Source organism: Austrofundulus limnaeus, unplaced genomic scaffold (assembly GCF_001266775.1).
Source record: "Austrofundulus limnaeus strain Quisiro unplaced genomic scaffold, Austrofundulus_limnaeus-1.0 Scaffold6, whole genome shotgun sequence".
In the NCBI taxonomy this organism is placed as follows: Eukaryota; Metazoa; Chordata; class Actinopteri; order Cyprinodontiformes; family Rivulidae; genus Austrofundulus; species Austrofundulus limnaeus.
The window spans coordinates 4,640,965-4,658,544 of NW_013952408.1; the positions used below are offsets into that span (position 1 = coordinate 4,640,965).

Below are 17,580 nucleotides of genomic sequence, written 5' to 3' on the forward strand. Positions count from 1 at the left end.
ATATATATATTTTTATGTGTTCATGAGTTCGGGCCTGTGTGTTCACCAGGAGCTGATCCTTGATGCAGAGGATACTTGGGTTCGGCTGGAGGGATTGGCTGAGACGACAGAGTACTCCGTCAAACTTCAGGCTGCAAGAGGACTCGATACCAGCGCTGTGGTTTCCACCACTTTTACCACAGGTACAGGATTCACACGTTTGAACTAGTCTTAGAAAAACAATTCATGACAGCTGTGTGTTCCTAGCCCCAGAGATTTACTGGATGTTGTATTAAAGTCAACACAGAACAAAAATACACGACATTCAGTCCCTAAAGACAGAAGTAATTTCCATTCCTGCCCATAGCCCTTTGCAGAAGACTCACAATGAGGCTGCACATTTTTTTGAAGGGTGGTGGAGGATTTTAAGCTAAATATACAGTGACCTTGTGTACAATTATGACTAATGGAAAGCACATTACTCTTCACTTTAAGGCTTTGAGTAACTGGACATAATCATTTATTTCATTCAGAGAGAACTTAACAAGTTTGTTCAGTTTGGGCTTTCATGCTTTTTTATTTATTAAGAGGACTTTTTTTTTTCTTTACAGTCACAGTATTTTTTTAAAGTCAGGTCCTAAATTATTGCAGTGCATTGATTCGTTTTTTTCAGTAATTCTGTTGTGGATTTGCTTGTTTTTGGAGCTTTGTTCTGCTTCATGAAACAGTWGGGTCATTTGTCAGACAACCCTGTTTCATCATTGAAAAAAAATGTATATATATATAAAAGAGTTCATATCAGCTATCTGTAATAATTTAGTCTGAATTACTCATTATCGTAGCTCCACAAGCCCCACCTTCAACTTTGTCCTGAGAGCAACTCGTTTTGGTATTTTCTCTTTAAATGCAAATGAGGCGCTTTACACCCCGCCCCACTTCAATTTGGTCGGCCATTTTTATGTTTTGATAGCAGAGGTGCGACTATCTAGCAGTACAGAAACTTTTTATAAACAAACTGATTAAAAGACGTCAACAACAGAAGACATATCCATCCAGCCTTACATATTAGAGCCAGAGCCTGACCCAGAGAGAGAGGAGAATGAAGATGACAAACCTGCAGAACAGCAGATTTGTAAAATTGGTTAGCTGGAGGTCCATGACCTTATTTACCATTATTGTTCAAAAAACATAATAGGGAATAGAGAAGATTGAACGGCTTGAAAAATATGGCCCAAACAGAATACAACGGTGTCTACACAGCACCAGGAGAAACAAAAAGGCTAAAAAAGTGGATTTTTCCATGAAATGTCCCCTTTAAAGGAATATCTATTGCTGTCCTCCCTTTCATGCCAGAGTTTGAAACTCATCTTATGATGAGAAATAACAGAACTAAAACCATTTTGGTCGGACCTTGTGTGTGATGTTTTGTTGCAACAGCTTGTTGTGTTTTTTTTTCTTTTTTCAAACTGAACCAAATCAAAGCAAAGGAGCCAATTAAATGTGTTGTAACTCGTCGTCTCCAGGGAGTCGTCTGTTTGCAACACCTCAGAACTGTGCCCAACACCTGCTGAACGGAGAGACTCTGAGTGGCGTCTACACAATTTACATCAACAGGGACCCGAGCCAGGGTGTGCAGGTGTACTGTGACATGACCACAGATGAAGGAGGCTGGATTGTAAGTCATCCAGAAAGATAACACATTTTATTGCCCTTTTTTGTTGTTGTAATTTGAGAAAAGTTGCATGGCAGAGACTGAGCTTTAGTGACCTAAAACAACATGTAGTCTGCTTTGGTTTAAACATCTAACATGTTTTTAATTGTTTTGATGTTCATCATTTTGGTGTCTAGGTATTCCAACGCCGTCAAAATGGCCTGACAGACTTCTCCAGGAAGTGGAGCGACTATCGAGTTGGATTTGGAAATCTGGAGGATGAGTTTTGGCTTGGTAGGTTTCCCTTTTTTTTGAAATAATAAAGGTGGAGTGGATTTTTTTTTCTTTTTAAGGGCTGATTGGTCAGGTACTCTGACAGTTTTTTAGTGTCCAATAAAATATTGGTTGTTGGACAAGAATACACACTTCAGGTCAAGTTTTCTGCGCCGTTATTTTTGTATCTCACTCTACCCACAAGGTTACAGCTGCTGTCTGTGGCCGGTATTGAGCGGTGACATGCCACCTATTTTGTTCAATATATTTTTCACTTTTCTGGACGCAGCATCCCTTTCTGTCACTTCACACCGTCCCCATGACTGAGGTGAATTTAATGCGGGCAATCAATAATGGTTCATTGCTCTTACTTGATACACCGGTTTTACAAAGAGGCAAGAAAAGAAAGATGCAGGTGGCAAAACTTTTTGTTTTCCTGAGATTTTTTTATATTTATCAAAAAAAAAGGTGTGCAGCTAAACCTATTTTCTTTTATTTCTCTCATTTTATCTTTCTGCTCTTCACTTCACAAAGTCTATCTGGTTCATTACTGGATTCTCTGAAAACTCATCTCTCCCTGAAATTACTTTGTAATTGTTTATAGTGTTGCTTTGATCTAAAGTCAAGACAGCAGGGGATCCTTATTGTTTTTGATGGACAACTGAATTTTTTTTTTCTTTTCTCTCTCACTCTCTCAACCCTCCAAATCTCATTATGACACAATAATTATATTCATGAGAAAATGTGCAAATAACAGACCACCTACTTGGGTACAGATAATTAAAATAAAATACTGTAAGAATATATCATCAAACGAATAAGAAACATGAGGTTGTTTGATTACTTAAAAGTAACATAAGAACATTAGGTGTCTGACTATTGCATTGCAGGTGACAGACGTTAAATTGCAAAAGAAAACTCATCACAGACGAAAGCTGACAAAATGGGTAATACTTTTAAAATACATCTTGTACTGGATACTTTTAAAGCTGTACTTTGTTCTGTTGAATTAGATAAAACTTTTCATGTTCTTTTTTACATAAACATGTTTTCGAATGTAGCTTTTAGACATTTTAATTCCAAAAGAAATGGTAAACTGCTGGCATCAATCAATGATTTATTTTGTTTTGTTTTTCAACAAAGACAAAATTAGATTCACCACTAAAGCACAGGCTCACTGTAGATGAAAGGAATTCAGTTTTTTCCCTCATTTTAAAGCATCAAGAGCACAGAAAGGGATGTGGGGTGACAGGAAGGCTTTTATTTTATTTATTTTTTACACCGTGGCACCTGAAGGCATCACATAGAACCACACTGGTAGATTTGACCAGACTTTTATGGGAGTTTCACTACAATAAAGCCATGAGAGCCCTGCTGATATGTAGCTCAGTGAGCACAATATTTTATCTGACCTGTTTCTGCTACAGCAGAATCAGCCATAATCTGCCCTTTCACCTCATCTGAACTCACAACATAGAGTACTTTCATCTTCAGGCCCTTGCTTTACTTTGTATGTGCCTCCCAGGCTGCACTCTCCCCTGGTTTCATGTTTTTATCTTTTCTTTTTTTGTTTGTGCTTTAATTTTAYCCTTTCAGTGCATAAAAGCATCTTAATGTAACCTTGGGGTGTGGAGCATCAAGAGCTGCTCCATAGTTCAAGATTACAGACAGCATCCCCGCATGGAACATAGTCGCCCCAACAAAAAGCACACAATGTGGCAGTTGTGGCAGCAGCATAACAATGTCACATTAGACAAATGACTAGAGCTCAAAATAGTCACATCAAAATAATAAGAATACTATTAAACAGTTTTATTTTAGTAATCTTTTTAAGCTATGAGAGTATGAGTTTGTATTTATTTAGGATTGTCTGCATTTGGACATTTGCGACATTGTTGGTTTAATTTTGTTGCAGAAACTTTGTGATTTGTAATTTTGTTAAATAGAGTTCTGATAACCAAAATGCAATGCCAAGTTATTAACTTTTTGGGTTTGTTTGGAGCATTTTTAGTCTGTTTTCCAATTTTGCTGTCCATGTGTTCAACTAGTTATTAAACTAGCCAAGACCAGTTTGTGACATGTATCTTGTTCATTGTTTTCTGCCCATTCTGTGAGCATTGCACGGCTTGACTTTAGGATGATTTATTCCCATGAAGGCTGGCAAGTGTCCTGAGTATGTCACAGTTGTGGAAAAAAAATCATTCTGAAAATAAAACTTGGGTGTTCAAAGAACCTTTAAAAATGACTTGTTAACCTTGCAGTCACAGGTAATGGCTGGTATGTTCTTGGAAAGACCCAAAAGCAAAGAGAGATCTCTGCAAGAAAAAGAAACACTAACATGAACAAGGATGCAAAACAGCAAGATGATTAAGGACAGACAATCTGACCAAAAAAGAGAAACTATAAGATTGTATGCTTTATATAAAGAAAAAATCTTGTTACGAAAACAAAGGAAGCCTTTTTTTGTGCAAGAAAGAGAAAAAAATACCCACAGTGCTAATCAGCCTAAAATCAAACACTGACGACTGCCTTTCCCAAACATTAGAATGTCAGGCCAAAACATTTGAAAATGACTGCAATGGCAAGAAAACAAGTTTACAACTGTGCTGCTGATGGAAGGGAAGTTTGTTCTGGGCACAAAATGTTCAAACTGCAGCCAAAAGCAAGATTAAAAACAAAATTATTGAAACTCTAAACCAAAGCTGCCATCGTCTGAAAAATGTTGGGTTATGCATGTGCAAACCAGAGTTTGACATTGGAAAACATTCTTTGATTGATAAGAGAAATCGTGCAAATTCACTRGAAACACAAGGTAGAGTTTAATATTTACAAGTAAAAATACACTCACCGGCCACTTTATTAGGTACACCTGTCCAACTGCTCGTTAACACTTAATTTCTAATCAGCCAATCACATGGCGGCAACTCAGTGCATTTAGGCATGTAGACATGGTCAAGACAATCTCCTGCAGTTCAAACCGAGCATCAGTATGGGGAAGAAAGGTGATTTGAGTGCCTTTGAACGTGGCATGGTTGTTGGTGCCAGAAGGGCTGGTCTGAGTATTTCAGAAACTGCTGATCTACTGGGATTTTCACGCACAACCATCTCTAGGGTTTACAGAGAATGGTCCGAAAAAGAAAAAAACATCCAGTGAGCGGCAGTCCTGTGGGCGGAAATGCCTTGTTGATGCCAGAGGTCAGAGGAGAATGGGCAGACTGGTTCGAGCTGATAGAAAGGCAACAGTGACTCAAATAACCACCCGTTACAACCGAGGTAGGCAGAAGAGCATCTCTGAACGCACAACATGTCGAACTTTGAGGCAGATGGGCTTCAGCAGCAGAAGACCACACCGGGTGCCACTCCTTTCAGCTAAGAACAGGAAACTGAGGCTACTTTTGCACAAGCTCATCGAAATTGGACAAGAGAAGATTGGAAAAACGTTGCCTGGTCTGATGAGTCTCAATTTTTGCTGCGACATTCGGATGGTTGGGTCAGAATTTGGCATCAACAACATGAAAGCATGGATCCATCCTGCCTTGTATCAACGGTTCAGGCTGGTGGTGGTGGTGTCATGGTGTGGGGAATCTTTTCTTGGCACTCTTTGGGCCCCTTGGTACCAATTGAGCATCGTTGCAACGCCACAGCCTACCTGAGTATTGTTGCTGACCATGTCCATCCCTTTATGACCACAATGTACCCAACATCTGATGGCTACTTTCAGCAGGATAATGCGCCATGTCATAAAGCTGGAATCATCTCAGACTGGTTTCTTGAACATGACAATGAGTTCACTGTACTCAAATGGCCTCCACAGTCACCAGATCTCAATCCAATAGAGCATCTTTGGGATGTGGTGGAACGGGAGATTCGCGTCATGGATGTGMAGCCGACAAATCTGCGGCAACTGTGTGATGCCATCATGTCAATATGGACCAAAATCTCTGAGGAATGCTTCCAGCACCTTGTTGAATCTATGCCACGAAGAATTGAGGCAGTTCTGAAGGCAAAAGGGGGTCCAACCCGTTACTAGCGTGGTGTACCTAATAAAGTGGCCGGTGAGTGTAAATAAATTGAAAACCTTCCATGCCTTGCATGAACACTAGAATATTAAAGTAATTTTGAGCCAAACAGTCTTTTAAACTCCAGTTATTAAAACATCACTCAGCCAGTATTAGACATATTTTGGACAATGATTGCAATTATCTTTAGACATCAGTTCTTACATTTTGTAGAACATAATTATAGGTAACTGTTACTGGTTTTACTGAAGTCAGAGATCACAATTTTATAGCATTGAGTCTTATTTTTTTTAACTATTCAAYACGAGGTGACCTCAGCATTTAATCATCCATTAAAAGGAATAAATAGTGAAGTCCTACAGAGGGTCAGTGCAGCTCAGCTGCACATGACCATCACTCCTCTTTCAAGTGACTAGATCACTGCTGAAGCCTTGGGGAGCCATTTCATTGAACACTCAGCTAATTACCACCTCTGCACACAGAATAACAATTTACTGCACAATAGGAACCATAAACACTGATATTGAATCTACTCAAACTGAAAAGAAGAAACACTTAACTGTCCAGCAGTAAAGACTATCTTGATTATCTGTTGCAGCTCGAGAACGGACATTTTTAATGCTGCTCTTTGTCTGTTCCTCTTCCTGCCTGACCTCTGCTGAACACAGTGTGAATTTGATGGTGTAATTAAAGAGAAACTCAGCTGGCTGTGAGCGATCTGTAATCATTATCCCATTCTTTTTTTCTTCTTCTTTTTTGTTTTAATGCCCCCCTTCATTGTTTCGACATTATGTGTGAGAGAAAGGCCGGTAATAAAATGTGATATAATAGCACGACAGTTCAGTGATGTGTCAAAATGTATTTCCTATGGCTCCAGTTAGGAATCAAGCTGTAAAAGAACTGTAAAAATGATGTGTGGTGCATTAATTGCTGATAGTACTGTGATGTTATACAGTGGAAATTAGAGGTGACTGAGTGTTAAACACAATTTTATTACAACAATTGCTTTTCCTCTGCCACACTAAGTGCTTCTGTGTTGTAACATAGATTTTATCTGCTTCCTATTGACATACTGTAATACAGCATACTTTGTTACCCTACCTTCCTACTTCTTATCAGTTAAGACAGAGACAGAGACAACCCCCCACAAAAAAAAWTAATTCTCGAGGTTCGTTCAGCAAAAGTGCACACGTGACACATCTGCTGGAGTTTAACCAGAGAGGAGGGCTCTTTTCCAAATGGGATTTTGTTGTAATCTGATAGCAATGGCAGTTCCAATCATTCAGGTTGGTGTGGGGCCCTATCGCGTGTCGGAGCTCAAACAAGACCCCGTATCTGCAGCCTTTGAGATAGCAGGCAAAGCCACATTATCTCAGAAAGTTGCAACATGTGGTATTTGCAGGAGGGCATGTGACCACACTGTCCACCACTCAACGGTGTCAATCATACACACCAGCTGACAAAGATGTCTAACATGGCACTTATCGAGATCCAACCTATCAACCCAGAAAACGAAAGGTGAGAAAAAACTGCCAGATAGATACATTTAGAAGAAGGAGCCTATTTTTTTCCTCAAGTTACAACCAGGAAAACAACTACCTGAAAGTCTTAAAAGTGCAGATTTCTATTTTACTTTGTTCCTTATTGATGGAAGTTTACAGTTGCACTGCGTTGTCCAAACTAGAGCTGAAAATGTATTGTCACCTTGATAACTGACCGCAATAGCTACATCAGAAAGAAACTACATAAACTGCAATAAATAGTTGCTTTAAATTTTTGTATTTGTGCATTTTGGCAATCACACTAATGTTTGACGTGTTTGACCAATCAAAAAAGATCCCTTCACATATTTGGCTAATCAGATGGATCTTTTTACATTAGATGCACTCCCCCTACATAGACTTAGGGGGAGTGCAAACTTAGTGAAAGTTACAATGAATGAGAGCAAGATATGTGAGGAAAAGTTAGCAACTTGTGGTTAAAAAACAGAATGTCTCCAGAAGCCAGATATTTTGGTTTCAAGAGACTATGTTCTACAAAGACAAGTACTTTGCAAGATATAGCAAAAACTTGAGGCAACCACAAGAGGAAACACGACTAATCTCCACTGTCACCTTCAATTCAATCATAAAGACCTGAATGAAGAGTTCCAAAAAGCTAGTACTAGCGAAACCAAAGTTGCAAACATTTGGCTAATAAATAAAATGCTACATCAAATCATAACAACTTGGTAAGGGCCATTTTTCTGTCTTTAGACCATCAGAAAATGTTTTATGGGGGAGATTTAAAGTCATTAAGAAACTGTACTGCATGCAGTTTGGTGTTTCACTGCTAATACAGCAGATGTATTTAGCTGTCATGTTGGAATGGAAATGATGTATTCGTTGTTGATGTTTTTATTTTTATTTATTTATTTTGCTCTGAACCCAGAGAAGACAGATAACACTAAATACTCAAGTATTAGTTTATTTATCACAAGTCATRTTGTCATACCAATATTATGCACAGTTATCACACATCACACATTTTCTTGATATTGTGCTGCCCTAATCCAAACTATAAAGAAAACAAATTAATAAGTTAATGTAATAATATCTAGCTTTGGATGATCCAAACAAGGAAACCATACCATTTCCAGTCATTACGTGGCTGCAGATTTCATGAATAGAGAACATATTTATGAATATAACTAATGTCATGTTCCTCTGCAGGTCTTGACAACATCCAGAAGATTGCTGTTCAGGGCCGCTATGAGCTGAGAATTGACATGAAAGATGGACAGGAATCAGTCTATGCTAATTATGACAAGTTCTCTATTGGCGATGCAAGAAACCTCTACAAGCTAAGGATAGGAGAGTACAATGGCACTGCTGGTATGAGACTAAACACACACATTTACATCATGTTGACTTTTAACACTGACAGCTTTTTAACATCTGAACCTTAATTTTGTGTGTAAACTACTTTCCATACCTTCTACTTTCTAAGATTTTCTTCCCTCTCTTCAAACCAGCCTCATCACTTCCCTACAATTCTACTCTCTCTTTTCATGTATTTCTCAGCCTGTCAACTTGAGCATACACCAAAATTACATGTTCCTTTTCTTTAGTTCTGTAATTGTTCCTAGCAGCTGTGCGGGTATTTAAATCTCTCCATCTCAATCTTCTCTGATTGCAGGTGATTCTCTCAGCTACCATCAGGGCCGACCCTTTTCTACTAAAGACAGAGACAATGACATTGCTGTCACAAACTGTGCCTTGTCTTACAAAGGAGCCTGGTGGTACAAGAACTGCCATCGGGCCAACCTGAACGGCAAATACGGCGAGTCCAGACACAGCCAGGTTGGTCCACCTGTTATCAAAATCAAAGTACTTTTTGCATCTTGAATCTTTGAAAACAAGGCCAAAATGCATACAGTAGCATTTATTTTGTATTTATGAGTTGCCAGGGAGATAAAAAAATCTCATAGTCTAAAACACAAAGTTGCATCTAAGGAAAGACTCCATGTAAAAGTTGCTACAATATACAAAGAAAGGAGTTTTCATTCAAAATTTTAGCTGTTGTTGAAACAATTTACATCATCACCATTATGTCCTAATGCATCTAAACAATCTAGTTAGAAAAATTAAAAAAAGATGTTGAGTAGCTCAACATTTTTTAGATCCTCACCATTTTATTGCATGAATATTATAAAGAAATGTTAAGAAAAAAGCCAATTCTGTTTAATAAAGAGAATAGGAGTGCTTCATAGAACAATTTAAGGAGAACTTTAGGTACAATTTATTTCTCTTTCCCCTGGGTCACTGAACTGTTTGCTTCTGTCAGTGTTCCCCAGCGCAGCTGTGGCTACAATGTAGCTTACCATCATCAGTGTGTGGATGTGTGCGTGAATGGGTGAATGTCTGTAAGTGTAAAGCGCTTTAGGGTCCGGAGGGACTTGATAAAGCACTATAAAAGTTCAATCCCTTTACCATTTTGAGGCCATTGGATTTACACATTGAACAAATCTGAGATAAATTATAGCTCCGTAAGCAATCAGGACAAAGAATCAAAAGTATTGTGCTCTGAGCCATGGTGAATTGTATAATAAATATGAACTTTAAATGTGGTGTTTTAAAGACCCCACAGAAACAATCATGTTAACATGAGCACTTGTAATGAAAGTCACTATGGCATTAGGTGAAGTCATTATGTTGCTTGTTTGTACAGTGCACTAATCCTTACTGTCCAACTCACTATTGTGTGCACATTTATTATCTTTACTGTGCAAGTATTTGCATTTTATTTTATTTATTTGCACTTATAAATTAAAACAGCCCCTTTTTTAAATAATGATGATTCCAGGTCCATTAACATTATAGCTTAACGGGCAACATGAAATGGAATAAGCAGCACCTTTTTTATTTTAATTTTTGCTTAAAACTGAAACTCATTCTGTATGGACAAACTGCTCTGCTAAGAAAGTGATTTCAGACCATGAGCCAACTGCTCACATGGATGTGCTTTCTTTGAGGCGATGCTAAACCAGCCTCTGGGCAGCCGGTTTGAAAATGTGTTAAATGCTGACAATGGATGGAAATTCTGGACTACAAACTATGAGTTGTATGCAGCTCAGAAACATGTTTTTTGTGTAACAAAATGAATGCACATGGACGCAGAGTGATATTGGATTTTGTACCACTGACAGCATCTTTTTTTTTTAAATTGTGGTATTTATATTTTGAAACTCAACATAATTTTACAGCTTTCACAAACAAACTTTCTACTGAGATAATTTCTCTGGTATTCTTTTAAGCTCAGTTTGTTCTTGTGGCGGTAGGAGTTGAAAAGTGATTTTTCCTTTTTTTCTTTTTTTATTGGCAATTTGAATGAACCCACTCTTGAACTAAATGTCCTCATTTGATAAGGTTGACATTTTGAAAGTCTATTTTGGTATTTACAAAACTGACATAAAAGGGCATCATTATAACACTGATTAAAGGTTAAAACCTCTCAAACTGAAAGGTTAATAATTAGTAAATTAAATCAAACGAAACTAAGAGTCTCCATTCTTTACCTGATTGGTCTGATGAGGATTTCAAGCAAGGGGGAAAAGTGCTCTTTTTCAGTGAAACCTCTACACAAGACAACGGTGGCTGACCTCAATTTTTTAACATAAGCATTTTTGTGACAGAGAAAAACATCAAATTCAGATGGGCACCTTTTATTTTTTAAAACTGGAAAGACAGGAGTATTGGGAGTTTATTAACTAGAGCATGATGTGCAGCTTTTTCTCACCTTCATGCTGAAATGGCTGTAGAAAGCCAGTGATGTGTTGTGTGAAGCTAAGACCAGGCTGAGTCACAAAGGCTTTAAAGCATCACTGCTTTTCTCACCCCGCTCCCCGCCTTTCTCGGTCATTTGATAACCTAAACTAAGAACAGGTGGGAACAGAGATAGACAGACGTACATACATGAATGTAAAGCTGCGGGATGGCAGGGTAAAGAAGGTGATGTGGATTTGCAGGGCTGGAGTGTGGCTATAATTAGATTAAGGTTGTTATTGTGTTAGCTGGTAAATAGCATTTTTGACTCTCCTGCTCCGAGTTCTTCTCTCAACTGAAATCAAACTCGTTCTACTGAAATTATAACATTTTCCTCCTCGGACTTTGGTCAATAATAAGTTCTGTTATTTCCTCTGATGCCGATGTTTTCCTAAGAAATTCAAAGAGACTAGAGCAGCGTCGAAATAAAAAATAACATTTTCCCTGTTACAGGGTATCAACTGGTACCACTGGAAAGGCCACGAGTTCTCCATTCCCTTTGTTGAGATGAAGATGAGGCCGTTCAACTTCCGTAGCATCAGCAGCAAGAGGAGACGATCTGCCCCTGAATAAACAGACCCCCCCCACCCCCACCCCACCCTGCCCAGGTCAGAGTCAGAGATTTAACAGAGTTTGGATGATGGTGTTAAGTTTCTGCCGCCTGTGTGCCTCACTGATGACAAAAGGCAGGCTGGAATTAAACATCACCAATGCTTGTTTAACAAGGCTGCAAAAAGCAAACACATAATTAGTATTAATATTTTCCTGAAGTCTGCTAAAACAATTAATTCAAACACTACCAGCCTGCTATCGTAATTATTAAGAATAAGATTAGAAAGCAGCCTCTGAACACCGGTAATCTCTGCACCTGGCAGGCGACAGCTGCCTTTTCCTGCTGTACTTCTACCCAAATGATAGAAGACAATGTATGTAATTTATTAACTGCTCTGAATGACAATGGTTCAACTTGCTGTAAAAAAAAAAGAAAGAAAAAAAGAAGAAGGGGAAGGCTAAAACCAAGACGCTTTGTTTTACAATAATCTGTGATTTGCCTTTTCCTCTGAATGCCTGGAAACGTGCTCAGAAATGCCCTCGAGTGTGAGAGTTAGTGCTATTTTAACTAATACAACTTTACACTTTTAACTCGAAAAAAAAACATACTGTATATGCCCTAAACCTCTTAACTGTAATATATCTATATTTTTATAACTAATGTTGTGACAGAGTCCATTTATTCAATCTGATTTGATGCCTTGGTTTTTGAGCCTTGATTGATTTAACCTAAATATGATGATAAATACTGGACTTGGATTAAAACTAACACATAAAAAATAAGATCCAGAATTGTCATTTAAAAAGCAGTTCACCAGCAACAGCTTCATTGCCTTCTGCTTTATTTATGTTACGTCTACTGCTGACTAATTTGTGTTCAGTACATATTTAGGCAGAGTGAAAATAACTACACTGAAACAGTATTTGTTTTGACAGTGGAAGCACAGCAAGGCTATTGTTCTTTCAGTTGAGTGAATTTGTATAGTTGTTCATGGGCATTAAAAAAATCACTGGATTTCTTTTTTTGAAATAAATAGCAGCTAGCGTTTTAACCCTGTTGTAAATGTGGGGATTGCTTGCAGAGATGGTGCTAATAGATGGAACGTTTTACCAAAGATCTGCATTAAAAAAAAACTTGCTGATTGAAAAGAGGCCAAGAAATTTTATTGTCTAAGTCACAACAACAGCTTTTCTTTCTATCACTAGACAATAGTTCTACCTTTTGGGATGTTTCATAGTATTTGTGTGTCCCAGCCTTTGTTTTTTTAAACCCTGCAGACGGTGAGGGAGAGTTTAGCAGAGTTTAGACTGGCTTCACTTCCCCCATTTCCTGAAATGAACTTGACACAAAAAAAAAAGGCAGAACAGAAGGTGGAGTGAAGCCAAAGTCTCCCATTCACCATTTAAGCTTCTCAGTGAAATGAAACAATCAAGGGGGAAGCTGCTGGGAATGTGTTCGTTTTAAACAGAGGAGGGCGTTAATCTGCAGCATTCGGGGTCAGTCGGCTGCAGCTTTCTGGAAATGGTTCTGGTCTCCAAGACAAACCATGCACAACTAAATGAAAACACAAATTATATTGTGCAATTTAATTTATGGAACTAATGTCACCATCGCTGCAAGCAACATTTGGTTTCATGTACTGAATAATCTCTTTTTTGTCTTTCTCTTCTATACTTGTTTAATTGTTCCATTAAACTAATCTTACTGTGCATATTTTTTTTCTCATTAGACTTGAAAACAATAGTAACTCTGCCCTTAATGACTTTCAATATATGTATGTAGATATGGCATTTACCTGTCTTTTGTTGTGTTACTCCTTTAGCTGCAAACCAATTCAGAATGCCCTGTTAGCATTTCTCTTTTAAACACTGTATTTTTGACTACTGCTGTGCTAACGGTGGGATGGAGTGTTCTGCATGTCGATTAAAACACAACCAAGAGCCTGAGTGTCAGAAACTTATGTCCTGAGACCTCATTCAGTTTGGCTCGTGTTTCTGTTTCTGTTGTAAGTCTGGGAGAAAGTTGTTCTTTAAATGGCTTATAAAGATAGGAGATTTCCTTGGTCAGCAATTTTTTTTATTGTCAAAATATTTCCGATTTTCTCATGCAATAAATTTTGAGAAGTGATTTAGAGTAGAGTGTTCTCTCAGTATTATTTCATTAATATAGAAGATGTTTTTCCTCCTTGGGTTTTGTACAAGTGAACAAAGGTCAGGTGCTCTGTAGAAAAGAAATAGTGTGATTTGTGCTGTGGGACGTTCTCTCATTGCACAAAGTGAGGTTTTTTTAAATCCTACAATTAAAGCTGTTTTATTTCAATTGATCTTACTTTTTAATGTTAACTTTCTTTGCTTTGCATTGGTTTAAAAACCTCTATTGCATGGAATTACCACAACATTGTATTGCACATGTAATAAATAAATTTAGTAGTATTACACTTTATTTTTCCTTTTAAGATGTGAACCAGAATAGATCATTTTGTAGTTTTTTTATGCGCATAATGGGACTTAACATTTCCAGGTCACAGGTTAATATACAGTATATGAACAAAGAGCTTTAGGTGGAAACACAGAAAATTTAAGAAGCTCAAAAAACATTTAAGGCTTAAAGATATTTATGAAAAATCACATACGATCCTAAAGGAAAGTTTAACACAGATCAGTTTAGAGTCTGTATAACGGCATACATTTACCATTTGAATTTAAATGGGTTCCAGTGGCGTTTTCATTTCAACCTCAGTGTTTATATTAGCAAATGTGAGCTTGGCTGCCTTGCGCATTTGTAACTATTTTAAGTACGAAATGATCTATTGTGCAAATGTGTTTTATTTTGGACACGCACCTCGAATAATTAAAAAATGGCGCCTCAAATATATATAATGTGACATCATTCCTCTTAGCTTCAGTTTCTTGGAAGGAGGGAAAGATAATGTGAATTGGCTGTATTTTGTCTGTRTTTTTTTTTCCAGAATGTAAAATTTTATCTGTTCAATGTACTGTATAACATTGTTTTACAAGTCTTTACCCTGTCATTTAAACTAAGACTGAGCCTCAATGACCAGATTGTGTTTAAACTCTATCATTGTTTGTACAGAAAACTTGTTTAATTTAATTCTACGTTGTTACTTTTTATTTTTATTTTTTTGTGACTGCAGCCACATAAGGGCCAGTATGTCATTAATAAGAAAAAATCAACAAATGAAGAAATGGTTTTATGTTCACAGCTTGATCAGCTGAGAATACGTGACTGCAGTCAATCCTGAGATCTTGCTGGCATGGAAATGTAAATGTTAAAATGTGGATTTTGACTGTTTGATAAGCTCGTATAAGCTGACATGAATGACTGATTGGTGGATAACCTTGGATATTGCTGTCAAATTTAGCTCTAGTTTAACTTAAACCTGTACTATATAGTTCCTTTTTTAATACATTTTCTACATATTAATAAAATTTTGAAAATGAATAAAATATTTGGTCCTTGTTTCTTTTTTTAAGTCACATCAAACACTTAGTAAAATGATTTTCAGTTCAGTTTAGGTAAATACACATGGATTAGAGCAGTTTGGTTTCTTATTATTCATCCTTCATGAATCTAATAATGAAGCAGGAAATTATAATCTTCTCAGCTCTGCATTTATTCAACCCTTATTAAGCTAATTTTCTGAATCGTTTACACCCGCTGAAAATTATACATTACGGGTGTGAATATTCAAAGCCCAGCAAGTTGGAAAACATGCTCTAATGCTGGAAAATTATAAACAATAGTTGATGTACACACGTGTGTTATAAAGAGCCACACATTTCACCCCAGCGTTCTCACAAACCTTTAAATCAGCAATTTTTACATTCTGTGTTTCACCGTGGTTCTAATTAGACACTAATTATTCATTCAGTTGTCTGGTCAGCAGAAAAATAAAAAATAAAAAAACAACTTGGTCAATAATGAGGCTGTGTGAAGTTTGTGAATATATTATCATCAGACACAAAGAAATGAGCAACACAGCATTTGCTGAACAGTGGAGGTCACAGAGATCAGTTGATTAGACTTCAAAAAAGTTCATAACTAAAGTAAAGTAAAGTACTTTTTTAAAATGATTTACAGGAAAAGTTTTTCTTTTCAGCTCAGAGGAATTTGAGTTTGATCATTTGATGTGACCTTTTCATGACTTTTAGGTCTAAATTTCTCTAATTCACTTCAGATCTTCATTGATTGCAGTATTTTAAGGCTCATTCTTTCACCTCCATATTGGCCTTACATGGGGTAGTGATTAGGATGATCCAATGGGACACCTTCAGGAAGACRGTGCACCATAAACTGTTGCCATCATGCCTGAATAACCAGACTCATGGTGAAGAAGCTAGCCTGCAACCAATTTTAGCAAATAAATGTTTTGTTGCAACCAGCAGGTGGTGTGACCTCACACTTTGCCTAAAGCTGACATTAAAACCTAAAATTTTGATTTGCCTGCAATGATTCATAAATCCTCTTTTGTTTCTTTTTTTATTTGCTCACTTTTAATCACAAACAGGCTAGATACTTAAGTTCAGACCAACTTTTTTTGTGATAYGAATCTTCCAGCTAAACCGATATCTTCTCATTTAGAACAAATCACTTATCTCACCTTCATTACATTTGTACATTAATTTGAAAAAAAGCTAAGTGAAAATAAAGGCTATAAGCATTAAAGCTGCACAATACTTTGTTTTGTTGTTTGTGTTTAGATAGCTGTTGGTTTCCTTTTATGTTAGGAAACCAAATCACCTCTTCCTAAAATGAATGAAAAGCTTGATTTTTTAAGATAATGAATAAAGTGAAAATCGTGAAAACAGATGCTCAGATATTATGGCGGCATGACAGCTCAGTGGTTAGCACCGACATCCCACAGCAAGAAGGTCCTGGGTTCGATCCCCGGTTTGGGCCTGGGGTCTTTCTGTGTGGAGTTTGCATGTTCTCCTCATGCTTGTGTGGGTTTTCTCTGGGTACTCCAGTTTCCCCAACCCCCCCAAAACATGTACAATAGGTTGCCTTCATGCCAAGGCCGTCCTTGAAAAAGAGATCTGACATCTCAAAGGGACTTGCCTGGTAAAATAACGGTAAATAAATAGTTTTTTTTCAAGTGCATTAAACATTCATTAAATCATAACCATTTAAATCTTGTGCTCTGTTACAAAATGGATTGATAATTTTATCAGAGAGGTTATGACCATTTGTAACATGAAATATTTACAAAAAGCTTTAGGTTAAARCGTAGGTGAAGAAGATTTCACTCTKGTTGAAACTTSATTTAGATCKGATTGTGGACCCCTTAATTGGATTTTCACACTGACTGTATAGTTTCCTGATGTAAAACAGGAAAACTCCGCTGCTAAACATCACAGYTTGTGTCTATCATTCTTTAACACARTTATAAAAATCTGTTATACTTAATGCAATGCATGCACATTATAAAATAATTAATAAATAAGCTTTCAGACAACAGTGATGAACTTTGTGCTCRGCATTTCACTGTGAGAAACCCCCATGTGGATTAGAGGGAAGCTACTGTATGTAAGCTGCCTGGGGAGCAGTTGGGGATTATGTGTCTTGCTCAAGGGCACTAGGACATGTGGGTATGGATGGGAATTGAACCTGTGAATTTCTGGTCCCAAGTTAGTAGCCCTACCACTGCTGCACAGCTGCCCCTAACAGGAAGTCATGCGTAAAACCCAAAAAAATGAAGCTTAGGCGCAAATTCAAAGTGAATACCCTTCCCACCTCACATGCTCCATCCAACCGCCATGTCATGCTCCCAGCTGCAGACAA

General features: G+C 37.4%; 1 protein-coding gene across 5 annotated transcripts in view; it reads left to right on the forward strand.

The window, feature by feature from the left end:
• The window catches only part of tnr (tenascin R (restrictin, janusin)), a gene marked incomplete at its 5' end in the record, with an annotated part of 189,852 nt that extends 174,607 nt beyond the window's left edge, over positions 1 to 15,245 (forward strand). For all 5 annotated transcript variants that reach the window (XM_014031472.1, XM_014031503.1, XM_014031494.1 and 2 more), the window contains 6 exon segments: positions 50 to 182; positions 1,503 to 1,654; positions 1,828 to 1,924; positions 8,634 to 8,795; positions 9,100 to 9,263; positions 11,679 to 15,245. In XM_014031472.1, coding sequence (XP_013886926.1) covers positions 50 to 182; positions 1,503 to 1,654; positions 1,828 to 1,924; positions 8,634 to 8,795; positions 9,100 to 9,263; positions 11,679 to 11,798 — 828 coding nt within the window.
• Between the last annotated feature and the right edge of the window lie 2,335 nt (positions 15,246 to 17,580).